At 41.0% G+C, this 26766-nt stretch overlaps 1 protein-coding gene across 2 annotated transcripts in view; it reads right to left on the reverse strand.

Moving 5' to 3' along the window:
• The window catches only part of nalcn (sodium leak channel, non-selective), a 93474-nt gene that overhangs the window by 22389 nt on the left and 44319 nt on the right, over window positions 1-26766 (reverse strand). For both annotated transcript variants that reach the window (XM_017470273.3, XM_017470276.3), the window contains exons 15-17: window positions 24032-24223; window positions 22703-22840; window positions 21346-21420 (exon numbers count right to left, since the gene is read on the reverse strand). In XM_017470273.3, coding sequence (XP_017325762.1) covers window positions 21346-21420; window positions 22703-22840; window positions 24032-24223 — 405 coding nt within the window. The remainder of the gene's footprint in view (window positions 1-21345; window positions 21421-22702; window positions 22841-24031; window positions 24224-26766) is intronic.

The raw sequence follows: 26766 nt of genomic DNA on the forward strand, positions 1-26766 counted from the left end.
CTGATACAAAAAACAACAGAGAATCTACATTTGTTTCCAGATAACTGGATTGGTACCCCAAGGTACCAATCAATGGTTCTATGCTCGGCAGGACCGCTGCAACTGAACGCTCTGCTCAGCAGAAGCTTCTGATTAGCTCTCACCCAACCCTGCTCGAGACATGGCCCACTGCAGAGAGAACACATGCTCCCCACTACTTACATCCTTTGTATAAACAGCTGAATAGTAGAACCCGTACGGCTGCGCTATGCTGAGCTCTGCCTGCTTGTTTATTCATAGCTCTTGTTTATTCCTTTATTACCAACTCTTGAAGAAATAAAACCCAGAAAACAAATGCGACTGCTGAGTGAACAGACAAGCTGGAAAGTTAGTGACGGCGAAGGTTAGCATACACATCACAGAGGCTAGTTTAGAGAAGAAAAAAGGGTTCATTTGAGACTTGGTTGAAAATCTGGTTCAGTGGCGGGGTTCTGATAGAGACTGAGCTGCATTACACACATACAGTAGATAATGACTCGCAGCACAGTGATTGATAGACTTACACGACGGAGTTTTTTTTAAAAATACCCGTGCTGTTTGCATACTAATTGAAACAACCATATGAGCTACTATGGCGTGCTCAGTTTTGCATTAACGCAGGGTTTGTTAGGTTAATAAAGGGAGTATGTGCAAGAACATCGCGTTGTTTCTGCTCGTCATGATGATTCATTAGACACGGCGTTTCTCATAAACCATGCAGTAAAAGCTAAAAGGTTGCGATTTATGTGGCAGCTTTCAGACATATTAGCGTGATCCACTCGTTCGTTTTCACACATTCCTTCCAATTTCAGGCTCGGATGGACCGCACATTATGGTATTCTTCAGGTCATCCACCTCAGGAAGACTGGGCTTTTATTACTGATCAATCACGTCACGGTTTGAAGTACGTTCACAGAAAACGGCCGTGATGTGTGTGCGATACCGTGTGGTGGAGTCATGCTAATTCATTCTTCCATGAATTTATCCTCCAGATCAACACCACAGAGAACTGAAGTCCCAGTTCAGTAACTAAAAACAAAAATCTAATATAAAAAAAAAAAACACATCCTCTATGACTTGTCGCTGAGAGAGGTGCGGTGGTGCTTGAAAGTTTGCGAACCCTTTAGAATTTTCTATATTTGTAAATACGACCTAAAACATCATCGGAATTTCATACAATTCCTAAAAGTAGATAAAGAGAATCCAGTTAAACAAATGAGACGAAAATATTATATTTGGTCATTTATTTGTTAAGGAAAGTGATCCAGTGTTGCATATCTGTGAGGGGTAAAAGTAAATGAACCCTTGTTTTCAGTATCCGGTGTGAGCCGCTTGTGCAGTAATAACTGCAGATAAACGTTTGGGGTAAGTGTTGATCGGTCCTGCAGATCGGCTCGGAGGAGTTTTATCCCGTTCCTCAGTACAGAACGGCTTCGACTCTGGGATGTTGGTGCGTTTCCTCACATGAACTGCTCGCTTCAGGTCCTCCCACAACATTTCTACTGGATTAAGGTCGGGACTTTGACTCGGACGTTCCAAAACATTACCTTTATTCTTCATGTGCTGCATGACCCACTTTCTCTTGAGATTCAAATCACGGACAGATTTCCTGATATTTTCCTTTAGAATTCACTGGTATGATTTAGAATTAACCCATCGCAGAGTACAATCACACACACACACACACACAAAAGGTTGTTGAGCTTCACACAAAGGGGCGTGTCTATTTGAAAATAGCACAAGCATTGAAAACGCCCGTTTCCACCATCAGGGCAATAATTAAGAAGTTCCAGTCGACTGGAGATGTTATGAATCCACCTGGAATTGGACGTGTGTCTGTATCGTCTCAACGCACTGTGAAGAGGACGGTTCGAGTGGATAAAACATCTCCAAGGATCACAGCTGGAGAACTGCAGGAGTTAGTTGTGTCTTGGGGTCAGAAAGTCTCCAAAACTACAATCTGAAGTCACCGACATCACCACAAGTTGTTTGGAAGGGTTTGAAGAAAAAAGCCTCTACTCTCATCCAAAAACAAACTCGAGCGTCTTCAGTGTGCAGACACTACTGGAACTTCAGATGGGATCGGGTTTATGGTCAGATGAAACCAGAATAGAGCTTTTTGGTAATAAACACAGAGGTGGTTTTGGTGCACACAGAGAGGTAGCCGTATGGAAAAGTCCCTCATGCCCACGGTTAAATATGGAGGAGGATCTTTAATGTTCTGGGGCTGTTCTTCTGCCAGAGGACCTGGACATTTTGTTAGGATACATGGCATCATGGACTCCATCAAATATCAACAGATATTAAATGAAATCCTGACTGCCTCTGACAGAAAGATTCAAATGGGCCGTGGTTGGATCTTCCAGCAGGACGATGATCCAAAACATCATCAAAATCAACACAGAAATGGTTTACTGACCACAAAATCAAGCTCCTGCCATGACCATCCCAGTCCCCTGACCTGAACCCCATAGAGAACCTGTGGGGTGAACTGAAGAGGAGAGTCCACCAGCGTGGACCTCGAAATGTGAAGGATCTGGAGAGATTCTGTACGGAGGAACGCTCTCAGATCCCTCGCCATGTATTCTCCAACCTCATCAGCGTTATAGGAGAAGACTCAGAGCTGTTATCTCGGCAAAGGGAGCTAGCACAAAGTATTGACTAAAAAGGTGTCGATAACTGTTGCACATCTATATGTAACAAAGGTTGTTTTTTTTTGATAAACCTGTGTTTGCAGTTGTTTGATATCCATGAGAGCAGAGTATTTTTTTCTTGAATTTTTTAAACAAAAGATCAAAAGGCTAAACAATAAAGACAGTTTTTCACAGCCTTCTTTGCTCATATTTACCAAGGGTGCCAATACTAATGGAGGGCGCTATATACAATACAGATGCACTGAAGTCCTTCAACGGCGTACTTTTTGTTAGAACAATATTTAATAAATCACTCATATGCAGTCAGTTCTAAAAGTAATAGACATGAGGGGTGCAGAGAGACATATCCTTCCCTCCAACATGACCGACACAACACAGTGTAGCCTAAACAAACTACACAAGGCATCTGTCAACATGTACACACAGGCACAAACGGCTACAGGTGTGGTGCTGAAAGACAAGGTTTACAAACCCCCTGGCAGCAGCTGTAAAGTTCTTCAGGTTATAATAACAATTAATTTACATAACGTCTTTCATAATCTCTCTGATCTCCATGGCTAGTTCTATACACAGCAGCAATCTTTAATAATAAGCCTTTGTCTTTTTTTTCAACAAGCACAAAAAGCACATTTTTAAGTTTCATTTACAATTATTACATCCATCCATCCATCTTCTATACGGCTTTAGACTTTTCAGGGTCACGGGGAAACCTGCAGTCTATCCCAGGGAGTACACACTGGACAGGGTGCCAATCCATCACAGGGCACAATCACATACGCACTCATTCATACACTACGGACACTTTGGACACACCAATCAACCTACCATGCATGTGTTTGGACTGGGGGAGGAAACCGGAGTACCCGGAGGAAACCCCCGCAGCACGGGGAGAACATGCACACACCCACACACACACACACACAGGACCACGGTGGGAACCGAACCCCCGACCCTGGAGGTGTGAGGCGAACGTGCTCACCACTAAACCACCGTGCACCCCAATCATTACATAGGAAACAGGAGTACAAGCCTAATACTATAGTTTAACGCACTTAACCTCACACTCATCATGTATTTGAAGGAGGATCGTGCAAAAAGCAGAGTCGATGCAGAACAAGTGTGGACGTATCGGAACTGATTACACATTTCCTTTGATTTACTAAAGTCAAAGAGATCAGCAATGGCCAATTTTGTGCATAATCGTCTCCACCTCCCAAGACCAGGAGTACATTAGCAGCACGTGTGTTTCTCCGAGCAGTAAATCGAGTGTTTCCAGGTGTGATGGGTCTTGGGCGCAAATGTGTTTTGGAGACTGAATTTTGTCTCTCACAAAAGTATCTGACGTTGTTGACAGTTTTTCTTCCTTTTATGTAAGCTTACAAAGTATTACTATCCTCCACCACGAGCACATCATTAGCCGAAAGGGAATGATTGCACACGGGATGTTTTTTTTTGTTTTTTTAGCGAAACAAAAGTACAGCATGTATCTGACCAGCATCATGTATTCATTGGCTGATATTCAGAGATTTTACATCAGTAGTGAATCAAAAACTAGATGCATCACACGTTTTACTGTTTCACATTGACACTCCTTAGGGTGATAGAGGACAAACCAATTTATGGTGAGGCCTTTAGCTGTCTACTCATATTAGTAATGCATGAGTTGACCTAGACCCAGCGGCAGCTGCAAGTTTAATTGTTTGGGTTAAAGAAAAAGAATTAATATTTTGGTCTAGGTCAAAAGGTTATTTGGGGAAAATTGATCATTTTATGATGTTTTAATCATTTAGGGTGAAACAACAGTAACCAGTTGTCTCACAACACAACGTGAAAATAAAAAAAAATAAAATAAAATAATAATAATAATAAAAAAGCTTGGCAACTGTTTATCCTGTGTGAAAGAATTCAACAGGAAGCAGCACAGAAATGGGGAAAATATATATATAAAGAATAAAACAGTGCACAGGAGAAGTTTTGGTGAGGTTTTCAGAGCAAAAGTGGAAGAAAAAAATATTACAGGGTTCATTATATGGATTTTTGTTTCACGTAGTGCAGATTGGGTTTGGATCAGTACTTTTAAATATAACGATATTGATCATGAGTCTTTATTGATCACGTATACATTACAGCACATCTTTTCCTCACATACCCCAGCATGTTAGGAAGTTGGGGTCAGACATGATACAGCGCCCCCTGGAGCAGAGACCGTTAAGGGCCTTGCTCAAGGGCCCAACAGTGGCAGCCTGGCAGTGCTGGAGCTTGAACCCCCGACCTTCCGATCAGTAACCCAGAGTCTTAACCACCAAGCCACCACTGCACCTTATATTTTATATAAATATCATTTTAAATTTGAGTCAGGTAGGTGTGGGCCAAAACTATTACTACTCTGTAAATATTATGTTTGAATATGTTCCACTGAAAATATTTTGCACTGCCATACACTCATTAGCCGCTTTAATAGGAATGCCTGTACTCCATTCATGCACTTATCTAATGAGCAGCAGTAAAATGCAAGACTGGAAAAATATTATCTGGCATTTTTTTTTTCTTTCAATTTTCGTCCTAGTTTTGGTGAGCTTGTTCCCACGCCAGCCTCAGATTCCTGTTCTTAGCAGTCAGGAGCGGAACCTGTCTGCTTCGAGGTTCAGTATGTTGCACCTACTGAGATGCTTTTCTGTTTAACACGCTTGTGGAGAGTGGGGTGGTTATTTAGAGAGAGTTCCTGTCAGCTCAAACCAGTCTGGCCATTCTCCTCTATATCAACCAAACATTTCCGCCCACAGAACTGTTACTCGCTGGATGTTTTTTGTTTTTCTCACCATTCTGAAGGTAATTGTACAGGTATCCTATTATAGTAGACAGTAAGTGCATATGTGATGAGTTGACTGGAGATAGTTGTGTTGTTCATGTTCAACTACCTCGAACGGCATTGTATATGTGTTTATCTTATATATTATTATTAGATGTTCTAGCTCTATAGCCTCCGTATGCCAGTCTCTATTTCACCTGGCTCTTATATGAAATCTGCACACGTCGGTGCTTATAAGCTCAAAATGCATGCACCCCCCCTCCAGATTGGCAGAGTTCCATAAGGAGCACAGGGAAAGAGGGGGTCAATTTTTCCCCTCTCATTTACCCTCTAATGAAGCATGGCAGCATTGCATAGGCTATAAACTCCCAGACCACTTAGAGGTGCACCTGTGGCACCCGTGGGGCCGCCTGCCAGGTTGCTCAGTGGGGTGGGAGTGACAGAGCATGGCTGCTGTTCTTCCCAGAATCCTATGGGGAAAACAGAAGGTGACATTGAAGCCCCTGTGTGTCCTGTGTGGTGTGACATTTATGTTTGCTGCTTACATTCCCCTTGGTAAAACAAAACGTGATGTTATTTCAGGGCCTTGCTGAGGAGGGATGTCACGTTAGGTAGGGCTTGTCTGGTCAAATGGAACTTTTTGTGAGAACATTCTAAACGCGATAGAGTTGCAAGGAGAAAACTGGGTCAAGGTAATAGGTGAGACGGGAACAAACACACTGTCTGGGGCGGGAGACATCTGGATGAAGATCTGTGTGCTGGAGAAGGAGGAGGATTTGAAGCATGACCGGGGCTACGTGAGGCCAGACAAATAAACGTGCGCTCTGAGCAGCATGCTGATAGACAGCTCTGTTACTAGGGGGAACTAAGGGAGACGTGCCCGTCACAGCCAGCAGGGACTCGTGCGTGTGTGTGTGTGTGTGTGTGTGTGTGTGTGTGTGTGCGTCTGTAGGCGGTTAAACAGTGGAGCTCTTCAGAGGTTTATCCTGTGTGTGTGTGTGTGTGTATTTGTGTAGAGATAACTCAAACAGATACGGCAGTGTGTGTCCTGCACTAGATGGCAGTGTGGTTAGGTGCAAACGCATAACAAACAACAAACACGGCGGCTCATCATGAGCTTTTGGGAAGTTTGAGATTTACCTCGGTCTGATCCTGCTGAGTCAAGGTACGGGATGTAATCTTAAATATTTATGGTGCACATGGACGAATAGCTGATCGCTCTATGCTCTCGAAGTACGCGAAGGAAACAAATGATGACAGAACTAAGACACTGAATAGCAGAGGAGAGAGACACAAATATCAGGACAGACCGACTAAACGATTCGTAAGAAACATGATCGAAAGAAGAATTACTGCTACAACCTGTAGTGGCCATGTTAATCTTAACACTCTATCCTTTGCTCATTCTGGAGCAGTGTCCCCCTGCGGAGAGCTCATTATTTAGTCGGCTGGGAAAGCCAGGCTTTGAGAGAGAGAGAGAGAGAGAGAGAGAGAGAGAGAGAGAGAGAGAGAGAGAGAGAGAGAGAGAGACCTACATTGTCTTCTTCATTATTCACCTGCAGAGATGGCACTTTGTGAGACACCCTCTGCAAATTGAGCTATAATGAATGTACTGCAGCACCTTTCTCCCACAGCCTTTTGATATTCTCTCCTTCCAGCAGCCGCCCCCAACTCGTTCCACAGTACATGGCCCAGCCCGCTGGAGAGGCGTTTGATATCAAAGATCCACACACACACACACACACACACACACACACAGTCACCCCGAGGGAAGCTCTCCCATTTGATTTCCGTCAGTAAAAAGATAAACATTTCCCTCCTACCACTGAAAGCTGCTTTTCACTACCATTTAGCTGGAGGGAGGTAATGATTTGTTGAGCTTATATCACCATCAATCTTCCCAATCAGAGAGGGAAATGGCCCATGACTAGCCAAATGAATAGACTGCATGAACAGATATGAAAAGTCAACGTGACCTGGAACGAAAAAACGGAAGAGGAAGTGACGAGGAAGCCAGGGTGTGTATACTTACATTGCGCCTATATCGTCCCTAAAGAGTACTGTCTGGGTTATTCCGTGGTATTCGGCAGGATATCATTCACCTCAGGAACGGAAAAGCCCTGTCGGACCTGTACACACAGCACACAACTAGTCGATCTGCTTCCTCCGAGGTTCTCCTAGGTGTCTCCTTCAATTATTTTTAGTCGTCTCAGTCAGGCATGGCAGTCTACGCAACTCATTAAAAATTTCCCCAAAGCTAATTTCACACAATAAATGCATTATTCCAATCAGCGTGATGAGAGACGTGCGAAGCATCAGAGCATGCAGACTTGCATCCTGACAGAGGCTAAGAGGAAGCTCGTTAAACACTTCCTGTTATCAGCTGCATGTGGAACACACCGGGTATTCATTAGCGCTACCTCCGTTTATCCTGTCGCCTTTAATTGCTAATGATCCTTCGGCGTGCGTGCAGGTGCCGGCCACGCCAGCTAACAATCTGAATCGACATCCTAAGATGGTACGACCGAAAAAGACGCCGTATTAAAGAAGCAGGTCATTTCAGAGATGAATCTTGCCGCCCCGATAACAGCGCTCCTTATTTCCTTATCCTAATTTCCTTATTACTTCTAATATTTCTTGTTCTTCTCAGCGGTTTGCAATGCTTGCATGCTGTAAAGGCAAGCGTCTACTCGGGAGGACGAGATACAAGTACGGTTCTGGAGAACCGATGACATCGCTACGATTCGGATTAAAGTGCCGTGCTCGCTTCGGGACTGCACGATACGCCCATAGCAGAAAGAAAGCATCAGATCCATATCTAATCCATCAGTTGAAGACTAGGCCGTGGACGCTTTGGTCGTTTGTGGCCATGGCTTTGAAATGGGTTTTGAATCAAGACAAATCAGCTGTCCACACTGAAAGATGCAAGTCCTGTCCATGAAGACATGCGTTACAGTTCACAAATAATGATGAATGTTATCACACAAATGGACCTCCATGAGGTGCACATTTCTGACACTGCATACTGAATGGGGTTATTTTGATCTATTGTTATTAATATTGCAAGTAAACTTGAATGAGTCAGGCAAAAAGGCTGTTGCGCATAATCAGGCAAGTCTGATAAACGCGGGTGTAGCGCTCCAAATCTTTATGGAATAATAACAGATACTGTTACTGCACTTTAAACAGTGTATCATGTATGTGGCTGATATTAAATGACATTCACGTGAACAGCAAGCCAAGGAAATTGCTCCCAGGTTCACCATATTACCAGAAATCTTCATTATGCTAGTACCTGGAGCATACAGACTAATATCAGGGTTCGTACAGATTCTTCATAATGAAATTCCAAGACTTTTTGTTTTGTTTTCAAGGACTATACAAGAGGTGTCCATCCATCCATCCATCCATCCATCCATCCATCCATTTTCTGTACCACTCATCCTTCAGGGTCACGAGGAACCTGGAGCCTATCCCAGGGGACTCAGGGCACGAGAGGGTGCCAATCACACACACATTCAGACACCCATTCACACACTATGGACAATTTAGTGATGCCAATCAGCCTACAACGCATGTCTTTGGACTGGGGGAGGAAACCGGAGTACCCGGAGGAAACCCCCGAAGCACGCGGAGAACAGGCCAGCTCCGCACACACAGGGTGGCAATCGAACACCCAACCCTGGAGGTGTGAAATAACCACTAAGCCACCGTACCCCACACAAGAGATGTCATTCAAACTTTTCCTTAATTTTTTTCTTTTTAAATTCCAAAAAAATGCATAATAATAATAATAATAATAATAATAATAATAATAATAACACTAATAATAAAACAACCAATTTTTATACGGTGATGGATTTCCCAGGCGTTGCTTTGTCTTCACCATAACGTCAGTGTACTCCAGGTGAGTGACTGGAGCGTTGTTGCCAACAACTTTCAGTGGAAAGTCGCTAAATGTCGCTAGATGATGTCATGCGCTAATTAGCATATTCATTACATCATCGCGTCGTATTTGCATTCTGTCTAGTGTCGGCCCTTTCCATCTGTTTGCTTCTCTGTTACTCTGTGTGCTCACATGCTGTATTTTATTACAGCCAGTTTCCCAATAAAGCTGTTCTCATTTACATATTTTTCTGTTTCTGTTGTCAGACAACGGAACGAGTATGAAACTGTAACTGTAACGCGGCCCGTTAAGAGACCACGTGTTAACCAGCAGTCACTTCTAAGCTGCTGCTCTGCACCGGTACAATCCTTATTTATAACCAAGACGTCGTCTGACAAAATCCCCATACACATAAGTTAAAGACATTGGGTGTGCTGTGATTTCAGCTATATTTATGTGTAAAATGATCACTCAGAAAGAGAGAGAGAGAGAGAGGTGTACCTGCGGGGGAAAAGGGCACTACTGGACACTCTCTTGTACGGAAAGTTGGCAAGGTTTGCCCAAAAAGTCGATAGATTTGCCGCTAGGTGCTTTTTTTTTTTTTAAAGAAAATCGCTAAAAGGGTCTTAAAAGTGGACCGGAGCTGTCTCTGTAAAAATAAGAGAGTAAATTGCAGGGGAGGAGGAGGGGGGAGGGGGAAGAACTGCAGCAGGGTGTCATATTTTGAGTGAAAGGATGCATTCGTGTGCTATCGAAAATAAACACTTTAAAGTTTTTAGCGATTTCGTATTTATTGATTTTTTTTTTTATAATTCAAATACTTTTTAAGGACCGCTAGATAAAAAAAAAGGCTACTTTCAAGGTTTTCCAGTATTTAAATAACAAAAAGCTCAATTCAAGCGCTCCAAGCACCTTGTATGAACCCTGTCAGTGGTTAAACGCTCTGGGTGACTGATCAGAAGGTCAGGAGTTCAAGCCCCAGCACTGCCAAGCTACCACTGTTGGGCCCTTGAGCAAGGCCCTTAACCCTCAATCGCTCAGTTGTATAAATGAGATAAAATACAAGTCGTTCTGGATAAGGGCGTCTGCCAAATGCCATAAATTTAAATGTAAATATGGATGTTCGTTATTCATTCATTCATCCTCATGGTGGATCCGAAGCCTATCCTGGAAACATCAGGCATGAGGCAGGAATACCCCTGAAGTCCACTGCAGGGCTCCAAACACACACATGCACATGCATTTTGTGTAGTCAATCTGCCTAAGGCTTGTTTTGGGAGGTTGGAGGAAACTGGGCAACTCAGAGGAAACCCGTGAGGACACTGTGAAAACATGCAAAGCGCCATAACAACAAGAACAGCTCAAGAACGAACAGCTGTGAGACCACAATGCTACCCGCTGCACACCCATGACACAGTATTACTATTCAACCAAACAACATGAAGAAGTTACAACTGTAATTAGTCAAATCTGTAACACTACAGTGGAACGATCCACAACTGACTAACAGTAATTACTTTTAGCAATAAGGAATTCACGCGTGAATCACCAGCTTGCAGTGAAATCGCTCTTCAGGACAAACGTTCACTACATTTTCCTAAAACAGGAGTAATCAAACCTATCCCAAAGCACTAACAGCTACTCTAGGAGCATCTCCGAGAGATCTGGAAAACAGTTATTAGCAATATGTGGGTCATGCAAGCTTCCAGACGAATAAAAAAACAGCACCAGAAAAAGCCATATTACATGATCAGTGAGTATTGGGAATGCCTCTTAGTCATCCTTGTAGCAATATGCCACAAAATAAACCCTTCGCTTTGAACACAAACATATCTAAACTGTGAGCAATAGCTGGGAGCGTTTTGTTTCTCTCACTCCATGGAGACATGGCTGGTATTTGAACAACTCCATCTGTGAGGGGATCTAAGAACACTGCCACACATGGCTCAACAGTGATGCTCATGGGAGGCATGAAAAGGCAAGGTCAGAGAGAGAGAAACAGAGAGAAGAATCTACATGGTGTATGAGCTGAATTGTTCTACGTTAAACATGACAATTTGTTGGTTTTCCTTTAAGAGTTTTAGCATAATACAGGACCGAGATGAGTCGATGTAGAATGTCTGACACCTGGAAGAAAAAAAAACGCAGCTTTCTCTATGCAGTGATGAAGAAATCTGTTTCCTCAGCCAGAAAGAACAGTAGCAAGCAACCCAGGTTCTTCCATACACTGACTATCCTCTGCCGCAATGAATCATTCCACTGAAATGAAAATGTCAATCCTATTTGAAGAATCTGTACGAACCATTCACGAGAAACAATCCTGTAACAGCCTGGCTTACAAATTCTCCAAACTCTGCCATGGCTCGACTATCAATCAAATTGAAATGATATTGTCTCCACTTAGTTCTGTCATATTAGAACGTTCTTTAAACAAGAGGGTGGAGGCAGAGGGCATGGGCAATAATATTCCTACATGCCTCACAGCCCCTACTTGCATACTTGCACCAATTATATATATATATATAAAAATAAAATAAATAAAAACAGGAGCTGTGTATTGCAAGCTTGAGAAGGAAAAAAAAATAGAAAGGTCAAATCTTTTACTTTAGTCCAGTGGTCATCAGCCCTCGTCCTTGAGCGAGATCTACCTTCATGCAGGTTTTACCTCCAACCAAAATCTAACACACTTGTTTTCGTTGATCAAGAACTTCTTAAGGCAATGATTAGATGGTCATGTGGGCACGATTATGGATGGAGCTAAAGTCTTCATTAAGGTAGATCTCCAGGAACAGGGTTGGTGACCTCTGCTTTAGTCTGTTTGTGTAAATTACTGTATAGTCTTGATATTTTCCTTCAGTTGTAGTTGAATATATGGAAGAAAGAAAGAGCCACTGTAATATATTGTATACTGTTTTTTTTTTTTGGTCTTGTGACCAAAAAATGATCGATGGCATCATGAATCCTACTTTCCAGGACATGACGTAGGAATCATAAGTTCCAGCTCAAAACAAGGTTACTTCAGTTAGGACACTAAGGCTTGGCCATAGATAGATCGTTCAAGAAGTAGAACTTGACGCCAGTGGTATAGACGGTAATGCCTCCACTGCTAACAATCCTTCCTGTTGCTAATTTGTATGCCTCAAATACATTTAAAATATTATTCAAACAGAAAGGAAGATATTGAAGAAAAATTATTTCAGACATTTGACCCTACCTGTATCCATTCCAAAATCTCCTGGTTATAATGATAATTCCATATAAATCTTACAAATATTTAACCACTCCTTTTTAAGACAATAGCAAGAATCTCGGGCGGACCCACAGACGTACAGACAACCCAAAAACATAATGCCATAATGCTTGCTAGGTGGTAAAGGAATATGAATGACCCCAAGCATAAATGCAAATAAACAACAACAAAAAAAACTACAGTCTGGGTTTTGTAGTGAAAATCTCTTTCTCTGGATTCAAAAAACAAAAGACGACAGCTCCCAAACCTGAGAATATAAAAGAGCTTGAAATGTTCTGCATAAAAAAAGTGCAGGTCCAGGATCCTTCACACATGTTTCCAACCTTGAAAGACTTGAATTACAGGGAGTGGCTCAACTCTGTTATAGTCTAGAAGGGAAAAAACTTAAGAAACCATCAATGTAAAAAAAATAAATAAATACTATTATTATATAGCGTCCCCATGTGTCAAATATCATACACTGCATGTCATATTGATAAAAGGTGCCAATAATAACCACAGCTAATTTATTTTCACGATCATTACAGATTCAAAATATATGATCAAACCGTGTTTGACGTACCAAAACAAATTATAATAATGTACCTCAATTCAATCACGTGCAACCGACGTACGCATTTGAATGAAGTAAATTTAACGAGGTTTTTTTTTTCAGTGTGTGGATTTCTGTGCTCACTTTAAACCAGTTTTATTTTAATAGTGAAACTTTAAATCTAAGAAAAGAACAAAAGTATTCCATTGGCAAGAACGGAGAAGATTGAATTCATTCAACACTACTTTGAGGAAGGACATTCATATTTACACATACGTAATCGATATGAATCAACTTTCTACACTGGAAAAAAAAACATGTATTAAATCAAAACGCCCAACTGAGCTGAAGCACGAACCCCGGTTGCTGGTGTACTACACCCCAGTCTTTACCGCTGTGTTATTCTAGCACATCTGGTGTAGCTACGTTAATTTAAATACTATAGATATTGTACCTGTACTACGTGACTTGTATAATTGAATCTTGTAATTCGAAACTTGTTTAAATTAGGTTTAGCATAAGATTTCAGGAGAAACGTGATATCTGCATGTAACCCATACGTAATATTTTTCCTTAAATATAACGGTCTACATTTTTTAGTGTACTATGTGTTCAGCTACAGTATTTTATTCCATGTGCTTATTGTATGAAGCACAACAAATGAATTGAAATTCTAAGAACCTGCTGGGTGCGGCGTAAACACACGTGACCAATTGAGTGAAAAAACACGCATTCTTAAAGGACACATCTGTAAGATGATTGATGATGTGACAACTGTCCTGTTTTGCCTGTGGGCCTAGGCTACATTGGAATCGCCCTATACTATCGTAACTACAATTAAACCATGCAATTATTTGCGTAAAACATAGCATCTTCCAAACATTGCATGACTCAGACCATACTTCTGTTACCGACTTCAACAGCTTCATGGTTGAAAGAGCAGGGGGTCAAAAACCCTTCAAAAGCAATTACTGATGACATTATCACAGGGGACAGCAATCTGTTCAGTGAAAGCTACAAAAAACCTTCAGAGAAACCCAAAGAGCTGCCACACAGCCACCAAATCAACAATGAGATACAAAAGGACAAAACCCATCTCAGCCTTATTTGTTCCACATCAGGATGAACTAGTCTTACTAGAGTCAAGGTCGGTCTTTGAATTGCTTTGAAACTAACTGTTTACAAAAGCTCCCCTTTCTCTGTATACTTGGAGAGCAATCATAATCTAGCAGGCTATTTTAGGTTTGCCCCCATCTATGCTGGAAGCACCTAGAAAATAAGCAATTTTACTGCCTGAGTAGCAGATCCTTCAGCTGTGGCTAAGGCAGAACTGATCTGGACATGTCTAGATGCTGAAAGCATGCCAGAGAATGAATGAAATCTAGTGAGCCATCATTCGAAAGCCATTCCCCACAGTTTTTGGCCATGGTAGTGTAAGTTCATCGGCATCGATCTTATTAACATTCACACACTGAGCACTGCCAACATCTCAGCACGTGTAGCCAAGGATCCGAATCAGGTCATGTTTTCCAGCATTAATGAACCGATGAGTCATGGTTACCTGTGCAGCAGATACCGAAAATAAAGCGAGCACAACTCCACAATGCGTTTATTTGATGAGATCTATCAGATCTTTTCATTCCTTTTCGGGAAAGCATACTTCAAACCTACAGGGATTTGCACCCATTCCCTCCTGCTGTGTCAAAACCACCCAGGCTTACAATTCTGTAAACATCTATTTCAGAAGCCAGTCTAAACCATACCAGCAATACTAACTTTAGAACAGCATTTGCTCCAACATACTTTGTGATATCTCATTTACATTTATGACATTTGGCAGACGTCCTAGTCCAGAACATTTAAAAAAACACAAAAAAACAAAAACGTTTGTCAGCAGATTTGTGGGTAAAATGAGGAGCCTGTATCAGACACTATAGGCTTTATTCAGAGGTAAGCTATGTGCACGTAGTAGTCAGACATCAGATGTAACTACTGACTTATGCGATGTTCAGAGAGTTGTGCGAGAGGTGCACACGGGGTGAGATTTGCCTAAAACAGAGCTGTGTCTCAATTAAATGCAATTCTGACCTGACCTGGACTGAAAGTGTATTTATTTCTAAGTGATATCAGACTAAGCGAAGGGCAAGTCCAGCACCACTTTCTGACAGTTTGATGTAACCACAATATCTTGTATCTAAATTGATGTATTGGGCAGTAAATACATTCATAAACCTATGGAATGATATTTGAGCCCGTTATTAAATACATCATTAAAACACTATTAACTACAGTAAATAATAGCATCATCATTTTTCAAAATCCATAAAGCATTTTCTTTCTTTTTTTTAAATCACAGATGGGATTGATGGAAACAGCATCTTAATTGGAGAAATTGCTCGTCGGGATGATCTAATTTTATTGCATAACGTTATGAATTGACTTAAAGTGCGCTGTAAACCTAGCAGCCTATAAACCCTCAGCATGTTCTGTTTACAGAAGAGCACATCGAACGAACAAAATCACTGGCATTACTTTTGGAACATAATGGAGGTTAGGACGGAAGCAAGTGCGGGTAAGAGCTTGTATCAGAGAGAGGCAGGCAGACAAATCCAAATCATGAGACAATAGCGTGGTCAAAAACAGGCAATGGGTCAGGCGATGGGCAAACAGTCCAAACAAGGCAAGGCCAAAAGACGAGGTCGAGAACAAGAACAACGTCAAAACCAGGATAAACAAACAAAGACTTAGTCTTCGGACAGTCTCTTTTATTGTGTGTGAGATTGGAAACAGGTGTGTGTGTGATTAGAATGACAGTTCTGGGAATTGCAGTCCACGGCGGCCATGTTTGTAGGCCGCAGAGCAAACGGATGGAAGATGTAGTCACTGGTTTGCAGTGATATGACAACTTTATTAATTCAGCTAGTCAAAATGGTGAATTAAAAGCACGTTAAAATGTATTGTGCACACATTACAATATCAAGATTTTGCATTAAGCTCAATTTAGCATTAATCTGTGTACACAATTACACAGGATAAAAAGTAAAATGCATAATCAGCAACTGGATGTGTTGGATCAACTTGTTAAACCGAATCCTGATTTTATTATACTGTATTACATTAAACAGCAGAGGGGGGGAATTTTTTCTTCAGTCGGCATTCTTCAGTCTGCATTTTCTATGCTTTTGGGTTTAAATGCATGTGCTCATGTTTAAAGCAGATGGTCTAGACGTTTATGAAAACCCCTCTCTTAGATGCTTCGACTCGAGAAAATTCAGACAACCTTGGATGTGTGAACCACATCCAGGTCAATGAATGGCATGCTCAGAAAACTGACTAAAGCATATACATAACTCGACAATGAATAACTTTCCTCACATAAATACTGGCAAAACTTTTGTACTTAAATTGCCAATTGTGAATATAGTTTTATGGCCTCAGGCATTCCAAAGTGTCTGAATATGTGTTTAAACAAGCGCTCTGCTGTTCTCAACGCCGTGGATAACGCCGGGAGGGGAATTAGACAAAGGGAATCTTTGATGAAGAAACGTAGTCATATTAAGCGAGGGTGGTAAATCTATAATAAAGTCTCTGGCTAGATGTGACTTGGGACATAGAGGACTGAGCAGAGGTGGCAGTTTTCCAGCAGGCTGAGTTAGTCAAGTCAAAATTTATTTCTAGAGCACATTTAAAAGCAACAGACTTGCACCAAAGCGCTGAACCGTAAAACGTTGCGAATAGAAAAAGAATTTAAAGCATTAAAAATTCAAAGCATTAAAAGAACGCATGCAGCGTACAAAATATAAACACATTAAACAGAATACAATCAGAAAACTTCAACATAAAACCCTTAGACTACTCTTAATCTAACAAATAAGAGAACAAATAAGATTTAAGACCCAATTTAAAACTGGCTAGTGAAGGAGCAGACCTCAGATTTAAGGGCAGACTGGTCCAACATTTAGGCCCGAACGCCCTTAGATTTACAGTGACAACGTGGGTCAGTTAAGAGAAGCTGATTCCATGACCGAAGTGCTCTTTGGGGAGAGTAAGGAATCGATGCATTGATTTGTTCAGCAAAAACAAGCGACGAAGAAGAAAACTTTCCAGTCTCACTGAGAAGTTTCAGTCTTTGATGTAAGAGGCCAACCACTGCAGGGCGACCCACTACATTTTCTATCCCATGTAACAGAATACTACAATCGAGTGTATCAAATGCTGCGCTTAGATCCAACAAGACAAGGACAACACGCGGTCCAGTATTGAGAGCTTGCAATGGGTCATTACTGACCTTCATCGGTGCAGTTTCCGTACTCTACATCGATCTAAAACCCGACTGAAATGTATCTAAAATTTTGGACATACTGATATAGGAACTCAACTGACAACACACAACTCTCTCTAAAGGCTTTGAAATAAATAAAAGGAAATTTGGAGATGTACAACTCCATTTGCTAGAGAGCTGTTACATCTTGGCTCAAGGTTTCAAACGCTTCCTTGAAAAGATGAGTTGGGATGACATCTGACTCACTGGAGCATTTAGCCTTGGAAACAATATCAGCTAGCTGAGCAGAGGTGACTGGATGAAAACAAGTTAGCGAATCTGTCGGTGAACAAATCTAAGAAGGATCATATGTTGACGGCTTAATGGATGCCTTAATGGAAGCCTTGATCTCCAAGACCTTAGTATCAAAAACTTTTTCTCACAGGTTTCCCAAGATGGAACAAGAAATGGGCTGATAAGGGATTTAGCACTGAATCAGTTGTCTTAAACAGAATTCTCTGCCGGTTAGCATTTTCAGTGATGAGTTTGGAGAGGAATTTAGACTTAGCCTCTTTCACTAAACTTTGGTAACTGCTTAAGCATGCAGTTAAACATTCGTACGAGACGTGGAGCGTCTCTTTTCCACTTTCGCTCAGATTTACGGCCCTCTTGTCTAAGAGAGCGGGTGTTATCATTTCACCAAGGCTGAGCGGTGCCCTTTCCCTTAGCTTTCCTGGGCTTAGGGGGAGCAACAGAGTTGATCAAAACGGAGCAGGATTTAGTAAAAACCTCCACCATGTTTGATTTTTCAAAGAATACAGCATCCACAAAGTTAGCTCGATAGTACTCTGGAAATAAACCGGCAGTAGAAGGTTGAATGAATCGAGAATAACTCACAGACTGAGAGCAAGAAACACCGACAGATTCAAACACAATTGGCAAATGGTCTGAAATAGCAGCATCAATCACTCTCAGATTTATTATGGGAAAACCATGTGACAACACCAAATCCACTGTGTGCCCCAAATTATGAGTAGGGCTGAAAACTAATCATGAGAGATTCAGAGATTCACTGAGGCATAAAAACTCTTTCGCCAAAGGTTTAGAAAGACAACAAAAGTGAACATTAAAGTCTCCAAGAATCAACAGTCTATCTCAACGAGACACAATATTAAAGAGGAATAAAATAAACTCCTTGTTACATTTCTGTAAATCAGTGCACATAATACAGGACCCCTTATGTCGACCGTCATTAGCTGTACAGTACCACAAAACTGGAATACACATCCGTATGTAGTTTTTTTGTTTTTAAAATAGTTTTTTTTTTTTAAAACAATAGGAACACCCTCACCATGTCCAGAAAGTCTTGGAGTGCTAAAGAAAGCACTCCGGAGGAGAAAGTTCACCAAGAGATGATAATTCACCCGATTTGAGCCATGTTTCAGTCACAAATAAAAGGTCAAGCGAGTTCGAGATGAAGAAGTCATTTAAGATGAACGATTTGTTAGATAGTGACCTCGTGTTTATCGAGGCCGTCCTTACCGTCAGCGGTTCGGCTTTTTCAGCATTTGGAGATGAAAAAATGAGTTCTGGAGATTTTGGCTTGAGCGTGAGTAGGACATGACTTTACAATCATTTTAATGTCTGTGACTGGTCTCCCATCAGCAACTGATGTTGAGGGGCTGGTGGGTTTTCTTCATACCAGGATGTCCTGTGGCCAATAAAGAGTGGGTCCAAGTTATGAAATTTTTACAGATAATAGAAGGTACATCAGTTATGGTAGCTGGATGCTGCGGACCCTCAAACATGATCAAGTGTTGTGCTTCTGAGATCATGTTTGGCACAGGCTGATTGAAGCTGTTCAAGTGATGATGAGACCAAGCGTAAGAGATCTCGATACTTGACTGTTACTTGGCTTAACCCCCTTAAAATCAATGCATGGGTGAAGACCACACCCTTTTTGCATGAAGAAAACCCCAGTGCATGCTGGTGAAGTGGATGGTCTGGTATAGCCTTGTTTGTAGGTCTTGGCAATCTATACGTCTCTGCTGGTTTTTTTTCTTTTCTTCATGGCGGACAACAGATAGACTAAAGAATGAGGCAGGGTAGTTTCAACCAACAGATGGAAAAATCATATGGACTTGTTATACACATATGGCCTCGCTAAACACATTTTAGTACTCAGTGTAGCTTGGGGGAAATTCTGGCATTTTCATGGCATTTTCCTTTCAATAATAGTTAAAACCTAGATTGATGAAGGGATTTTTGATGGAAGAATAGAGCCGGTATAAAGACCATACATCGATCTCTTTTTCAGAGAAGTCCTAGATGAGGGGATTCTGCTCAGGCTATGACCAATAATACAATGTTCTCATGATGAACAGCACTTCAGTCGCTAAACACGTCGATGGAGTGAGATGGGTGATGATGATTTCTTCTCCTACAGGTCTTGAGCACCGGGAAAAAAGATGCATCACGACTTTTGAAAACAAATGGGTTAAGAGGAGACGTCTACGACTCAATATATTGTTTGATACACCAGGCTCTTTGCTCTTTCAAGAAGTTCTCATGCTTGGGTGCATGTTGGGCAAAGCGCAATTGTATTGGTGGCGCCTCCACAGTTGAAACAGTCCTCTCAGTGCTGTGGACAGTCTGTCAGGGTAAGTCAAGTGTGTCTGATAAGCATTGGCTCTGGATTCTGCGTTTCATCTTGGAGGTGCTGATTAGGAAAGGACACTTGTATTCACTCTTTCAGAAGTCTGTCTAGGCGAATCGCCAGATCTATGACAGAGCCCAGTGTCGAGTGGCTATCACACCATGCCAAATCTGAGGACATCTTGTCAGAACCCCGGACAAAAAACAACAATGAGATTCGGCTTGTTCCAACTGCTGTCTGATGTAAGTATTCTGAATTCAAGCACATATTTGGCAGTAGTTCTGATCCCTTGTTTTTTGGTTAATAAGAAGTACTTCGGTTCCCTTGCCTTTAAAGAGTGATCAAATAATGTTGAAAAAGACACTGACAAAATGATCATAGGACTGGATGATCAACTGAGCAATCTTACCAGTGGGGAGGTCTTAAGCAGAGAAATACAGTGCCTATGGACTATGTCTGGTTGGCTATGATTGAAGGGGGATCTAGCTGCTGGATAAGGCTTGAGAGTTCGGTTGTTGTTCAACAACACTTCCATGAATAGTCAATGCCTGACGTAGTTCTTCAAAACCCACTGCATTCATCATCAGAGAAGTCTTTGGTCAGACACAGACAGGGTGAGATGCAAATGCAAGGTTTTATCAAACAGATCCAAGACAAATTCAAAGGGCGAAAACTGAAATGATATTCAAGTACAGGGTCAGGTACTCAGACGAGAACCACAACAAACCACAACAAAGCAGAATCAAAACCGGAATAACAAATGCACACATCAAAAGGCTCACTAGTAAAAAAACAAAAAACAAAACAGGAATGAGTCTGGGTTAGTTAAAGGCTGAAGGTCACTGCAATAATGTGGGTTTTTATTAGAAGTCAGGTGACTGAACAGGGATGTGTATCATGTGCTGAATCATGTGAGATGGCTGATAGTTCAACACTGTTGCACTGTTGAGGATCATGGGAAATGGAGTTTTTCCTTGGATGCTGTCAGAGATCTGATATTATATGCTTTAAGTTTTTGAATCCTGTGTAGGGCTACTCTGCCACCATCATTGCAGCATTGACAAACTGACCCCATTTCTGCAAACGAATTACAGAGGGTCTACGATTAAGTTACAATTCAGAAATCTTTTTTTTTTTTTTTAACCACTGAACTTGTGATTTTCCAGCAAAGACTAGAATGCTGTATCGAGCTGCTGAGATTGCTCCGGAAATTTCAGCAGAGATTTCTACAAACTTTTAGTGAAATGAAGAAAATCATTTCTGAAAAGAAACATCTTACCTGTTTTAGCTTTTTTAAGTCCTCGTCAAGCTCAAGATTGTCCAGAATGACAGCCACAAACAGACTTAGCAGGATCTGGAAGACAGCAGGCAAGAGCTTTAGAAAGAAACTTGAATATTCACAATAGGACTATCAAAATAAAATCCATCAATGGCATCAATGGCATGTGAGAAAGCATTTCATTTCAAAGTCACCATGTGTGGATTTGGTGTTTTTTTTTTTTATTATTTCATCAAGAGGTTTCCATGATTAAAGTGAAATATCATATTATTATACTTTAATTCTGTTTGAACACTGAAGATATCATAGGTATGTACGAGTACTCTAATTGTGCCGGGCTGCTCGTTATCTGTCCAGTATTGTGACTCATATCCCAGTGATTTGTCACTTCTATTGTCAGTCTGACACCAAATAGACGTAAATACAGCCAACCTGATGAGCCAGGCTGACCTAATAAGTTAACGTTGTTTTTATATACATACTCTATACGTTATATCGACACCAGAAACATTAGTTACTCCACCTTCAAAGACCATAAATTTGCGTAGAGAAAATAAATGGGATTTTGATCGACATTATGCTTATGAAACATCTGTGTGTGTGTGTGTGTGTTTTCTTTAATGCAGTCTTGACTTCTTTCCCTTTTCTGCTTTTTTCCCCCTTTATCTGACAGGGGACGAATAAACAATTAAGCCGTTGCTTGATTACATGCGCCGGCTGTGTTCTCATTACTGTTAAGATCGCGTTCAAATGTCAGATTTAAACGGCAGCTCTTCGCTCATTCCAGCTTTTCAAATGTCAAATGCGAACAGAGCCATTGTGACGGGCAATTACGGTCACGATGGGTTGCTAATCAAACACAGACAGTATAACAGTATAACACTCACCACAATGTGGTGTATTTTATATACATTTGCAACATTTTATAACACAGCATTTGCATTTTTGAAATATTACAGCGAGGGAGATGAGTACTGGGCACGCACGTCAGCATTTGTTTCAGTAAATATATTTCCATTGAGGCTATTCACATGAAATTTTCACGAGGCATCAGTATTAACTCAAGAAATCTGGAAATATAAAGAACTCACAACATTAAAGACTATAAATGAAGTTATGTGTAATAAAGAGGAACGACACGGGAAAAAAGTACCGAACACGTTAACTGAAATTTATTTAACACTTAGTGGAGAAGCCTTTGTTTGTAATGACGGCTCCAAGACACTTCTTGCGTCCAATACTTATTTCCCCCTCTGTATATACTATATGATGGCATACTATAGAATACACTATTATGCTCTATTTTATGTGTTATATTTATTTATTTTTCAGATCAAATCTGAGCAGAATTTTTTACCAGAGTGGCAAACAGGTGGTAGAGAATGAAGTAAATGGCCACCACTGGAGCCCACATAAGTCCCACTGCTACCAGGGTTTGATCCATGACGTCCACCCAACCTTCCTGAGTGAGGATCTGAAACATGGACATGAAGGCCTGCAGGAGAGGAACATGGTTGTGATCAGTCAGCACGCACTCATAATGCTTCCCTCAGTTCAGTTGTGACATTCACACCTTAATTCCTGAAACATGAGAAGGAAGACCTCAACATCTCAGAGGGTCAGAAAACAGCTCCTCTGTTCATGTATCGTCCGGACATTTGAATCCCAATGATGCCACAGCTAGCTGTACCCGGGAATCCAATGGAGCCAAATTGGCTGTGTTCTCAAAAGAGGCATACTCTCTCCTCTCTCAGTGACACTATCAAAACATAGGTGTCTGTGAGCTCATATATGTGGAAGTGGGCGGATAAGTGCTTTCCTCCTCACTGCCCCTTGATGTTGCATGAGCAACAGATCGTAGGTGTCTTCACATGTCTTGGAGGAAGCATGTGATAGCCGTTGCCATCGCTGGTTGGTAGCTGTCATGGCATAGGGGAGTCCTAACTAGACGGTGGGCATTGGCCATGTCTAATTTAGGGAGAAAATCAGCTCCATTGCAGATTCACATTATCATCCTATAAAATATTTACATTGTGAATAGACAGAATAAGTCATGAAAATAGTGTACTGCCTACATCACAGAGGAAGTAGATCCTTCCTGATCACCGAATGTACCAAAAGACAGAGGGCACTCAAAATTCACTTCTTCATTGGAAATCAAATAAAGGTCTGTCTGGCCTGAGGTAGCCTTTAAAACCTGGTCACATTGGCAGCAGAGAAAAAGGTCAAATAAAGATAATTTTACAACCAGTCTATTGGAGAGCAATCTGTGCAAATATCATTATCATGAATAGTTATCATGCCACCTAGAAAGGAGCTTTGGAAATGAGCAGGATCTGTTTACGCAGACCCTTCCAAGTCCCAGCACAAACATGCATCAGTGGATCTGCACTAATAATAGAGTAAAAAAGATCTGGCTAATGAGAGCCCATCTCACGAGCACTTAGTATCCAACAACTTGGCAAGGGCCGTTACTTCTGCTGACAGATTAAATATCGTCAAGTCGATGGAAAGTGTGTCGGGCTGTGTTTGTTCCCAGTGTTTCCAAGAGCAACAAGTCCAGCATTCATGGTGTCAGAACTGATGCTGATGGCTTAACAGCCACTTTTAAATATTTCTATATATTTCTTATGAGGATGAAATATGAAAACCTGTTCCTTTTTCAATCCAGCGAGTGAGAGTTTACCCGTGGAAAGGTAGTGAAGCGGTCCAAGTCCTCCACGAAGCAGAACATCTGTAGACTGATGGCAGACATGACTATGAGCAGACTCGCTGTGAACACCACCAGACTTCCCAGCTTCTTTCCTGGACCGAAGATCTTGTAAACAAAATCCTCCAGCGCAGGCGAGATCTTGATCAGACGTACCACTCTCAACACCTGCAGGAATGACAGACAATCAAATCAAAACTTTAGTTGAGTTATTTCATGTCTCTCCCTTTAAAATGCAGTCTTGCGACATAAGTGGAACAACAACTTTAAAATGCAAAATACACCTGCCTCCCGTGGTTATTAGTTTTCTGTAATCAATGCAGTATTGCTGTAAATGTCAACAGTTTGGCTAATGATACGTAATAATTATTCTTTATCGGTTCTACTGTCTGATTTTGATTAGCAAAAATAACACCAAGGTTACAAGCTTGAAAAGATGGCAATACCAAACTGTTATCCAAGGTCAAGTTGAAATTTCGATCTTTATGTGTAGCTGTTGGTGTGCTAACAAGAACTATTGTCTTGGAACAGTTCGATTTTTAAATAAATTGTGGTGCATCCATAATCTGATTTCCTGCAAACACTCAGAGAGAGTGGGTGATCAGACTTCGAGCTGATGTAAATTTGGGCATCATCAGCATAGAAGTGATACCCTAGACCATATTACTTCATAATTTATCCTAAAGGAAGCATATAAATGCTAAAAAGTATAGTACCCAGGACAGACCCCTGAGGAACACCATGACAGACCTGTCCAATATCAGACTTGTTTCCCAGGACAACAAACTGGGTCAAATTGGCTACAATTTCCTATTCTATTATCGTCTCCCAGACCCACCATTGCTCTGGGCAATGTTCTGCTGGGAACCATTGGGTCCTGGCATTCATGTGGATGTTACTTTGACAGTTACCACCTGCCTAAACATTGCTGTAAACCACGTCCATGCCTTTATAGCAACGACATTACCTACTGTAATGGCAGGATAATGCGTCCTACCACACTGCAAAAAATTGTTCAGGAACGGTTTGAGGAACCTGACAAAGACTTGGCTTCCGAATTCCCCAGATCTCAATCCAGCCGAGCCTCTCTGGGATGTTCTGGACAAACAAATCCGATCCATGGAGGCCCTACCTCACAATTTACACGGCTTATAGCATCTACTGCTAACGTCTTGGTGCCAGATATCACAGCACACCATCAGAGGTCTTGTGGAGTCCACGCCTCGACGGGTCAGAGCTGTTTTGGCGGCACAAGGAGGACCTACACAATACTAGGCAGGTGGTTTTAATATTATGGCTGATTGGTGTATATTACTTTCTAAAAGCAATTTTTCTGTCTTATTCTATGCCCCATAAAAGCTTATGACAGGTCATTTTTGGACCCGGTAATACGTGCACTGTATTTCACAAAAAAACAACAACAACAACAACAACCCAACAACATAAAATACCACAGGTGAATTCCCCTTGAAATAAATGAAACAAAAACTCACGAAAAAATGGGAACATCCAAAACTTTTGGAAACAATATACATTACTGATTATGTATTGGTATGAAACGAGCAAACATCGTTTCCATTGTCCTCTAAAACAGTAACATTTTATATTCCTCTGCAATTTCAGCAATTTCCAAATTGCTTTAGGTGAACAAATCTGTAAACAATACATCATGATCAAGAGAAGGGAATGTCTATCGATCCAGCCATTGCAGTCTGCTGCCTCGTAGATTCTTCCAGCCGAATTCCTCTCCTCCGGGTCTCGGAAAAGCAACTCCTAGCGCATACCACATGCACATCGATGTGAGAAGTAGTTATTCAATAAAACTGCAACATAGCTGATTCACTGTTGTTTACATCTGCTTAAGTACTTAAGTACAGATAGAAATTGTTTATTTATTACCCAGTGGGATTTTTTTAGGTCTACCTTATCATTATCTGCAAAGGTTCTCATTCTCATGAAGAACACACAAAGGTCTAATTAGGTTCCATGAAGACATATTAAAAGAGAAGAGGAGCAATATTTATGATTAGACGGCAAAGGCTTAGTTTGACCTTTAGCAGTGAAACACTGAATAAATTATAGCGACTTTGCTATGGGCAATAAAATAAAAGATTTATACAAATACCAAATACTCTTCTTATTTGGGGCTTAAAAACAAGCATTCATATATGTTTAGAATGATAACTCGTTACTAATAGTTCAAATAAAACGAATGTTTTTATCCACAGTCCTGAATCACAATCTCTTAACCATTCTTAACAATTATATGCTTTGTTTTTAAAAAAAAATTAGGGGGGGGGGGGGGGGGGGTTGAAAAACAGAAATAACACGAACATGTTGTACAGAAAAAGACCAAATAATCAAATGACTCACTTCCTGTTTCAAAGCATGACTCACTGAATGAGTTATTCTTGTTTATGCATAATAATCCAGAACACACAGTCAGGGGAGCCGCAAGGGTTTCTGAGCCCCGAGCCTACATAGCCCCAATTATCTTTTCATTATTATTATTATTATTATTATTATTATTATTATTATTATTATTATTATTATTATTCATTGAGTGAATATTAAGTTTCACACACCAGCAGCTCCAGAAAGAAATGTGGAAATGAGCAAAAACAGTGACAGGATCACTGAATCAGTGAGTTGAACTCGAGAATCGAATCGGTTCTATTCGTGAATGAATCATTCAGACTGGTCTTATAAGC

This window comes from Ictalurus punctatus, chromosome 6 (assembly GCF_001660625.3).
Source record: "Ictalurus punctatus breed USDA103 chromosome 6, Coco_2.0, whole genome shotgun sequence".
NCBI lineage: Eukaryota > Metazoa > Chordata > Actinopteri > Siluriformes > Ictaluridae > Ictalurus > Ictalurus punctatus.